Genomic DNA, 10,281 nt, shown 5'->3' with positions numbered 1-10,281 from the left:
TTATTTAAAGATTTTAACTTAAAATGCAATAATGATTATGTCTATTTATCTTCAATATTTTTGTATTTCTTCTGAGAATCTTATGAGGACTCCCGAATTAGTATTATTAAACTTTCAAGTTATATTACTAAATGAAAAAGTTATTTTATCGACAGTAATTATTTAATAAAAACATTGCCGGCGCGAGAGGTGTGCACGAAATGCGTTTTCGTTGTCACTTGTCCATGAGGTGGGAAGGGGGCCTTGTTTCTTATAAATTGCACAGGGCCTCGCGAATCATAGCACTGGCATTGAATAAAAACCTCTTGGTTTATGAATTAACTTAGCTTTAAATGAATCAAAATATTTTTTAAAAAAGTTATCATTTATGAAAAAATAAAATTTCTCAAAAATTGGTTTTGTGTAAAAATTCCCATTATTCCTTAAGAGGACGTGATACCCGCATGTGTTGTCTCCGTCTTACAAATGCGTAACATGGTACATTTTTCGCTCAGCAGAACACGTGTAGCTCCGTTTGCTTAAAAATTAGAGTGAATTGACCTCTTATAAAATTTAAAGATAAGATTATTATCTAGACAACCTCATATGCTTTTTATTTTATATTAAATTTAAAGCGAGTAATGAGTATTTTAAAATTGTAAATTTTTTGTGCATCTTAAAATACTCATAACTTCCTTTAAAATTTAAATAAAATAAAAAGCATATGAGGTTGTCTAGATAACAATCATACCTTTAAATTTTATAAGAGGTCAATTCACTCTAATTTTTAAGCAAACGGAGCTACACGTGTTCTGCTGAACGTAAAATTTACTATATAATGCACTTGTAAGACAGAGACAACACATGCGGGTATCACGTCCTCTTAATTTTTTTTTTCCCAACGCTTTAAAAAATTATTGTGAATTTCCCATTGTGATCCCTAGAACGCACCAACTACATTCATTTTCCTAACAGAAAAGATTGTGATGTCGAAAATTGGATCATTTTTCTGGCCTAAATGTTGACGAAAAAAAAAATTAACACACATCATTGTAAATACTATACATTCATTAATTTCATTCAGAATCTAAAATGTATTGTGTATATTTTAAACATAGTACAAGTGTTAATACATTAAAAAAAAGTCATCAGTCAGTTATTTCTGTTAGGTACACTGATATGTGTATACATTTACGATTTACACAGCTTACGCCTTATTCGTGTGGACAACATTCACCTCACTCGTATATAGTCGCATTTGACGAAGGTACCAAGATATTAAATTGAATAAAAAATCATACAATTGTGTTTATATTGTATATTGTAGAGAGTTTTAAATTTAAGTTTCATTTATAGTGTATTATATTAAATCAATCCAAATAGATACATATAGTAATATTCCGAATACCTACCTAGATATTTTTACTTCATAAGTAATTTTAATGTTGCTAGCCAAAAGTAAAACACAACACTATTATAATTAGGTTCTAATAAACGCGTCGATACGGATATGTACATTGTTTATTTTAACTTTGCATTTGGCAGATTCAATAGGTACGTGTTATTCGGTGGACTCAGAAATAAAATAATTTTCTAATACAATTATCCTACCGATTTTAAATATTTTGAAGAATAATTCAGTTATCTTTTACGACTACCATGACGAGAAACAAGACTAATGCGTCGGTAACTGATGGTAATGATCGCGAAGAAGACCGCCACAACGCCGTTGACAATCCGAATGATGCGTTCGCCGGCGGTTCGTCGTCCAGCGGCGTCATCACCGAAATGAGACGCGGTCGCCGATCAAAGCGGATGTCCAATAGCCGCAGGCGTAGGAGACGGTCATCCAGGCGGTCACGATCAGGGCGCAGGCGGGCGAGCGGGGACGAAGACGAGCAGGACAGCGTGGAGGATTCTGATTATACCAGCCAGGAACAGGACGATGACGACGACGACGAAGAAACCAGTGACGCGTCGGGTCGTCGGAGAAGGGGTAGGAGGAGTAGAAGCCGAAAGGGCAGACGGTCGTCGTCGCGGAGTAGAAGACGTCGAAGGAGTAGTGGCCGCGGCCGGCCTCGTCGTCGTGCTCTGAGCGTTACGGATGACGATGATGAAAACGTGACCGAACAAAGGCAAAATTTGGATGACGGTTTGTCGTCGGACGGCGTTGAATTTACGGAGGCCGCGAGGGGCCGTCGTCGTCGTAGAAGCAGCCGGAGGAGAAGGAGGCGGTCATCGGTCGGACGGTCGTCGCGCAGGCGGAGGAGAAGTCTCGGGGAAGAGAGTGATGGCGAATCAAGCGCCAACGAAAATACTTATTCCTTGTCCACCGCGCCACCAGCGAACCATTTATTAAAATCGGTTAATCGCGCCCCTTCGCGTTCCCGAAAACGATGATTATCTATAATACAAAGACTATAATAAATAATAATTTAATCAGAACAAAAACACTGTACATGTTTATTTTATTCAAATCATTTTTATTCTTAAATCAATAGAAAAAAAGGTGTATGTCTCTGTTTCACGAACATAAAAATATTTGTGTGATGCGGACGCCGGTGAATGCAGCCGTGCACCATTGACTGTGATATTATAAAAAAAAAGGTGGGCAAATATTTGAGTAACACTCTGAAGTACAGTTGTAGCCCGTTGTAGGTGCTTAGAGTCTATATAGTTGGGTCGCTGTAATGGATGTGTGAAATTTGAATTCAATAATATAAAACCATTGTATGTAGCTGGTATATTGGTATATAGGTTTACGAAAATCGATTCTAAACAATAATGAGCGATGACATTATCTCATCCTATAATATTCATATAATAAAAAGTGATTGTTTTACTATTAGACACAAATTAATGTATTAAGCAATAATTAAGCAGTTGGTAATCTAATGATATTGTATTTAAAAATGTTATTATGTGTTTGTGTGGTAATATTAATTATTAAATTATTATATTAATCTTTAATTCTCCATAATTATATAAAAACGTTTCCCTTGATCATCGCATTACACGTGATCGGCTGGACCTATTTCGTTAATTATTTTTTGTTGTGTTCGTTATTGTCAGGAGACGGTTCTTATGTAAGAAAAAAAATGAGAATGTTATAGAAATATGACGATGTGGCGATGCAATTAGAGTAGCACCGTCGTTCAAGCAAAAAATAAGTTCAATAATAACAATAATAGGTAATACAATTTTTTTGTAATTAATGGCAACCATTTAAATAAATAAACAAAATAAAATAAATCATTTATTTAAAATGTTTCCGTGTCAGAATAATGAATACCAACAAAATTGTTTATATACGTGCAAGAAAATAAAACAAAGAATGTTATGTATCATATTATAAGATTATTAAAATAATAAACACTAAGTTTTTGGAATACATTTTTTTTTTTTAATCTTACCAATTTAAATTCAATATTTATTAGGACAAATTTGTTTTAAAATTGATTTTATTTTTTTTGGTGTAATTTAAAAAACTTAAAACTGCAGATACTTGAAATTTTCAACAAAACTTTGTACCCGTTAAAAAAAATGGAAAATTTTTTGTAAGGCTACCTATAAGTGTTTTTTGATAGCTGCTCAAAAACATTAAAATATCGACGATTTGCAAATTATTTTTTAGTTAGAAATTCATATAAAATATCGGTTGGAATGTTTCTATAATATATACTTATGCGTTAATCCAATGATCATTGATCACAGATATCGTATATTTACTATTGATACAATAAATATACAAAAATAATAAGATATACCTAGGTATAATAACATATTATTCAATATACTTGCCCAAAGTCTCAATGACAGTATAAATAAAAAATAAAAATCTTAATATTCACAGGCTATAAGCCTATAACACATTAACACACACAAATAGCTTGGTAGGTACACTGAAGGTGAGTATTAAAGTAGTATAATAGGCGCCTACTCAACAGACAATTAATTCAAATACTGAACACTCTTCCCCCCAATTACAATATAAAATATGTTTTAATTAGCGTCTTTGGAAACAAGCATCATCGATGATTTTCTGTCACTTATATATTAGCTGGCCATTTTGATGTATGAGAATATTGCTATTCTATTCGGGGTATCTATGTATTTTTCGCTAGCGTACTAGTACAAACGTTAATTGAACTCAGTTATATTTTGCACAGTGTTCCGTACAACATATTTTCACTTTTAAACTTTACTCGTTTATTACCGGTGTGTATAATAATCATGCGTGAAATTTGTCATTTACAAGCTGGCCAATGTGGAAATCAAATCGGTGCAAAGGTAATATAAATGAAGACATTGTTGGTCGGTTTTAGTGTTTATTATCCGATTACCTATTAATTAGAATAACGATAGTTTTATTACCACATATAGGTACTTATAATTTAAGGTTTGATCATTGTAAAGTAACATTTTTTTAAAAATATTTATAAATATAGGTGCTTACTACCTTTATACATCTCCGATGTAGCTATGTAATTATATATTACATAATAATATGTGTATTATAAATTGTTTAGTTTTGGGAAGTCATATCCGATGAACACGGCATTGATCCAACCGGATCATATCATGGAGATTCTGATCTACAACTTGAACGAATCAATGTCTATTATACTGAAGCGCTCGGTAAATTTAAATTAATTAACCTAAAGTTCCGTTGTTAGGTACACAGCATTATTCTGTAACGTCGTTATACTTATTATAAATACTATTGTAATGAAATGTGTATATTGCGTAAAAATAGTTAAAACAATTAATATTACAAATACTATTTTCGAAATGTTAGGGGGTAAGTATGTACCTCGAGCCATTCTGGTGGATTTGGAACCCGGTACCATGGATTCTGTAAGATCGGGTCCTTTCGGTCAAATTTTCCGCCCAGATAACTTTGTGTTCGGACAATCTGGGGCGGGCAATAATTGGGCCAAAGGACATTATACGGAAGGTGCGGAGTTAGTGGATTCAGTTTTAGACGTAGTCAGGTACTTAAAAATAAAGAGTTTTTCCTACTCATCCGATCATAATGTTTAACCACTCGATAAAAATGTCGTGTTTCAGGAAAGAAGCAGAAAGTTGCGACTGCTTGCAAGGGTTCCAACTGACCCACTCGTTAGGCGGCGGAACTGGATCCGGAATGGGCACACTTTTAATATCTAAAATTCGTGAGGAATATCCGGATCGTATTATGACAACATACAGTATTGTTCCTTCACCCAAGGTATAAAAATACGTGTAATTATAATCAAATTTTTGAAATAAAAATAGTTATGATCGTAATTTATTTTTAAGAAAAAAACATAATTAAGTACCTATGCCTATAGTAATATTAAACTTAATTAAATTTTAATTTGAGACGTAGGTGTATTAAATAATGAATATTAAATATCTACAGATGTAGATTCGTTAAGTTTAGATTAATATTTCGGGTTTATTATAACGTATGTGAATCTAAATTATTTATAGAATAGATCCACTGTTACGAATATTTTTAAGACATTTATTGGTTATTTTACCACATTATTATGGACAAGTGTAAGGGATTGCATAATTGCAATATACATGTAAAAATGACTAATTATAGTAATTAATAAATATACATTTATAAGTTGTATATAGATTTGTCCTTGTACTGTTTGGATAGAAGTTGTACCACCTATTTAAATACCAATTTAATTTTACTAACTACGTGTTAAATAATAATTAACATGTTTTATTTTTTACTTCGTACGCGTCGAGTTTATAATTTGTATACCATTTATTTATTAATGTTTGAAAATTGAAAATATATCAATATATTATGTTTCTATAACGACGTTTCATTCAATACTTTATTTTACCCATTAAAACTTTAGGCAAACACATTTTGTTATATTATATTTTAGATTTTGATCCGAGCGATGAACATATTGAATTTACAAGGTGTTTTTTTTTTATGCTTTCATATAATAGAAAAAATATTTTGATTTTTAACATCAATTTTGGGAGTTAAAAATTAAAAGTATTTTCATTAATACTTAGAAAAAAAAAAAAAGGACAATCTTAACATAAAAATAATTTTTAGGTATTTTCACATTATTATCATATTAGTAAATCAATAATATATAGGTGAAAGGTGAACAATGTAAAAACAAATAGGTACACTTTAATCTAACCTAACCGCTGTAATTATAATTTTATGGTCTCTATATCTACACGATATTTTTGTGGCAGGTATCGGATACCGTAGTGGAACCGTACAACTCCACATTATCCGTGCACCAGCTGGTGGAGAACACCGACAAAACGTTTTGTATCGACAACGAAGCGCTGTATGACATTTGTTTCCGGACTCTAAAGCTCACCACGCCCACGTACGGTGACTTGAACCACTTGGTGTCGGCGGCCATGTGCGGCGTAACCACGTGCTTCCGGTTCCCCGGTCAGCTCAACTCCGATCTCCGAAAGCTGGCCGTCAACATGGTGCCGTTCCCGCGCCTACATTTCTTCATCACCGGGTTCGCGCCGCTCACATCCCGCGGCAGCCAACAGTACCGCGCACTTACCGTCCCTGAGCTGGTACAGCAGATGTTTGACGCCAAAAACATGATGGCAGCGTGCGACCCACGCCACGGCCGGTACCTGACGGCCGCCAGCATATTCCGCGGCCGCATGTCCATGAAAGAGGTGGACGAGCAGATGCTCAACGTGCAGACGAAGAACTCCAGCTACTTCGTCGAATGGATACCCAACAACACGAAAACGGCGGTGTGCGACATACCACCCAGGGGCCTAAAGATGTCGGCCACGTTCATTGGCAACACCACAGCCATACAGGAGATGTTCAAGCGCGTGTCCGAGCAGTTCACGTCCATGTTCCGGCGCAAGGCTTTCTTGCATTGGTACACCGGCGAAGGCATGGACGAGATGGAGTTCACCGAGGCAGAATCCAATATGAACGATCTGGTGTCCGAATACCAACAGTATCAAGACGCGACCGTCGACGAGGACGGCGAGGGAGATGACGACGACGAGGACGCAGAGGCGTGAGCCCGCGCGCTGTAGGCAGCCATCATAACTGCAGCCTGCCCTTATATTTCAATTACTATTAAATTATATTTATATATTATATAAACGTTCTTCTAAATATTACGCTTTTATAATGCGGTAGAATAATCGCAAATATATATAGAACAAAAAAAAAAAAAAAACAAAAAAATGTGCCATCGATTATATGTGTATTGTGCCGTAGGTATACGAAATAATATATATATACTTGGCATATAAAACATTCTGTTTAAACATATAAAATTATCATCGTGATTTTTTTATGGTAATCGAAATTCGAAATAAATATAAAACTACAATTTTATTGAATCATGTGTATAATAGTTGATAGATAACCTTAATATAATTATACTTCATAGTTCATAGTTTAATAGGTACCTATATGCTTTCTATAGAATTTTCAAATACCTGGTTACCTATGAATATTTTACAGTTTCATCTTTAAGGGGTGTAATTATCATTCAACAAATCATACATTTTAATTCATCTGTTGTAGAAAATACACATAAACAAAGTCAAATTGATAACAAATTTTTTTCTATCGCCTACCAACTTATTCTAATGAAACATTTTCACTAAATGTTTGTTTTATTTTTTTTTTAACATGATAAAAAAAAAATTCAAAATATCTTCAGTTCTATACATATAGTATATAGAAATTTTAAATTAAAATTTTTGTGTTGGTTCTAAAAACTTGAAAATTTAATTCTATGTTCCTCATAAGTTATTACTTAATGTAATAGCAGTTGAGAAGTGTTATAGGTAAAGATCGGATTTAAATGCATTTAAAATTGTAAAATATGCATGTAAACATGCACTAAAAGATTTAAAGAAGTCAAAACATACAAAAATAAATTTTTATTTTTATTACATTTTATATTTGATTTTAATTTTGCAGTGATAATTATTTATTCATTTTATTAAAATTTTCATAAAAAAAAGGATGATGTAGGTATAAATGTATAATATAGTAAATATATGTAATACACAAATGTGTTAAGGGGATTGGAAGCGGTGATTTTCTGTCTTTGTCTAACACACGAGGAACATACAATACGCCTGACAAAAATTAAGGTACTTCTAGTTATTCGATTTAAAATATGTAATGATATGTTAATTTATATACATGTTTACTTTGCATCGGCCGAAGCACTTTTTCAATTGTAGCAATATTTAGATAAGAATAAATATTTTAAATTTGTCAAATTTTTTTTATTAAATATATTAAAAATATGCTTCGACCGATGCAAAGTAAATTTGTATACCAATTCAAAAATCTTTATATATTTTAAATCGAGCAACTAGAAGTACTTTAATTTTTATCAGGCGTATTGTATGTTTCACGTGTGTTAGTCAAAGACAGAAAATCATCGCTTCCAATCCCCTTAAATAGTAATTTAGTTTTTAATCATTAATACATTGTAAAAAATATTTTATCAAAATTAAATAGTATATAGATACATTGGTGATATAAATAGGAAAAAAGTACAATTTAATGTAGTATATTAATTGGAAATTTGGAAAAGCAATTATAGTAAGTTATTAAAGTATGTTCCATGTTTATTTCTGTGAAATTATATGACGGCGATCTGTAAGAATGTGCCTACTTGTAGGATGAAAAACTGTGTTCAACATCAACACTGGTTATTGGAGCATATTTAAAATTGGCTGATTTAGTGGATGAATAATTTGGAACACATAAATCGTTGAAATTAGCACCTTAAAGTATTTTCGAAATTCTTTTAAAACCATTAATCCATTATTTTTTTTCAAAATGTTTTTACATTTTGTTTTAATTATTAAACTAATTGCAAATTGTACTAGTAATAAGTTCATTCACAGAATTTTCCACTTGTTCTAAGATTTTTAACGATTCTACAAGGGATAGATTAGAGGTTTCAAGCTTTTTGATACTTACAACGATACCTACATACGTTTTTACTATTATTCTACTGTTTTCTTTTTTTTCTACTTATTATATTGATTGTTAATACTCTAAGGTATTGTAATTGTTGATCTAGATTTATAATAAAAAGCTAAAAATAAATAAATATCTACATAAATAAATTTACTCTAATGTAAGCAAGATCATTTGCTCAACATCTTTTTGGATCGTTGGATATATTTGTTAACATATGCAAAAAATGTACTTACGTCATAATATGAAAAAATATGCAGTAGGTATAACATTTTGATATTTAATCAATCAAGTAGGTACCTAATGATTTGTTGACACTCATTTACTATATGTACATGATTTTGTAAATAACAACATGCATTTTAAGAAAAACCCGGTCTTTATAATCATAAGTGTATAAAACTATAATATAGTTCATATACATATTATGTACACATTCTTGCTATGAGTATTTTAAAATCCAAATTTGGGTGAAATTACATGTTTAAATAAGGTTTTTCAATTTTAGTTACCGATTTTATTATTGTAATTTAAAAATATTATTCGTGAGTATTTGAAACTTTTAGTGTAAAATATACTTTTACTTAGTTATGACCATAGAAAACAAATGACATTATAGGCTGATAAACCGTATTTGCTTAGTCATTTTTCGTTTACAATGATTTTATATCATTGAATTCAAATTTAATACATCCATTGTACATTGACTCTTATATAGCACAGAGTTACCAGCTTATTTTAAAATTCATTATGTTGAAAACAAATAAGTGGTAAGACCAAAAGGGGGTATGGGCGTATGGCCTATGGTGAGATGGGGGAAAGCCATCCCCACGAGTCTGTAGTCATAAAATATTCATATCCCCTCACATAAAACATTTATAATTAAGCCACTCAGGTCTAAATAGGTAAAAGTGCAAGTGCATAAGCATAACTATTATAATTAACTATAGTGTATAACTTTCCAATGACTATGTTAGTCTAAGTAGATGTACTTAAAGGCTTTTAGTCTTGATCATACATCAAATATCAATATTGAGTAACAATTTCCAATTTTTTTTTTTTTTGCAAATTCTTTTATAATTGTGTTATTTTTATAAAAGTTGTTAAAACAAGATTCTACGCCATAAATTAAAAATAATATTAACTGTATTTAAATAACCCGTGTAGTATAAAGAAAGTCTATTTAGACATAAACATCAATTTTCAAATCATAAAAAATATCCAGTAATACACCTAATTATCCATACAGTTAAGGAATTAATTATCCTTACTATCTTAATTGTAAAAATATATATATACACATATATACTTAAATATAATATAGTATT

General features: G+C 31.5%; 2 protein-coding genes across 2 annotated transcripts; both read left to right on the top strand.

Annotated features, from left to right (window-relative positions):
* Nucleotides 1-1,403: 1,403 nt before the first annotated feature.
* Nucleotides 1,404-2,386, top strand: LOC107165193 (uncharacterized). The gene has a single exon (XM_015513317.2). The coding sequence runs from the start codon at nucleotides 1,639-1,641 to the stop codon at nucleotides 2,377-2,379; it is 741 nt and encodes a 246-aa protein (XP_015368803.2). The 5' UTR covers nucleotides 1,404-1,638; the 3' UTR covers nucleotides 2,380-2,386.
* A 1,760-nt stretch (nucleotides 2,387-4,146) lies between these two features.
* On the top strand, nucleotides 4,147-7,098 carry LOC107165194 (tubulin beta-4B chain-like). The gene is made up of 5 exons (XM_015513318.2): nucleotides 4,147-4,269; nucleotides 4,509-4,617; nucleotides 4,778-4,973; nucleotides 5,050-5,209; nucleotides 6,202-7,098. Exons 1-5 carry the CDS (start codon nucleotides 4,213-4,215, stop codon nucleotides 7,015-7,017), a joined length of 1,338 nt encoding a protein of 445 aa, XP_015368804.2. The 5' UTR covers nucleotides 4,147-4,212; the 3' UTR covers nucleotides 7,018-7,098.
* Nucleotides 7,099-10,281: the final 3,183 nt, after the last annotated feature.

Source organism: Diuraphis noxia, unplaced genomic scaffold, assembly GCF_037042655.1.
Source record: "Diuraphis noxia isolate RWA-SAM2 unplaced genomic scaffold, SU_Dnox_SAM2 contig0001, whole genome shotgun sequence".
In the NCBI taxonomy this organism is placed as follows: domain Eukaryota; kingdom Metazoa; phylum Arthropoda; class Insecta; order Hemiptera; family Aphididae; genus Diuraphis; species Diuraphis noxia.
The sequence above is the reverse complement of the archived record's forward strand: the minus strand, read 5'-3'. Positions and strand labels throughout refer to the sequence as shown.

Bases quoted from the DNA above. Each gene is read 5' to 3' on its own strand.
- LOC107165194 (XM_015513318.2), top strand. From the start codon at position 4,213: ATGCGTGAAATTTGTCATTTACAAGCTGGCCAATGTGGAAATCAAATC. The intron at 4,270-4,508 runs GTAATATAAATG...TAAATTGTTTAG, and splicing joins GAAATCAAATCGGTGCAAAG to TTTTGGGAAGTCATATCCGA. The intron at 4,618-4,777 runs GTAAATTTAAAT...TCGAAATGTTAG, and splicing joins CTATTATACTGAAGCGCTCG to GGGGTAAGTATGTACCTCGA.
- LOC107165193 (XM_015513317.2), top strand. From the start codon at position 1,639: ATGACGAGAAACAAGACTAATGCGTCGGTAACTGATGGTAATGATCGC.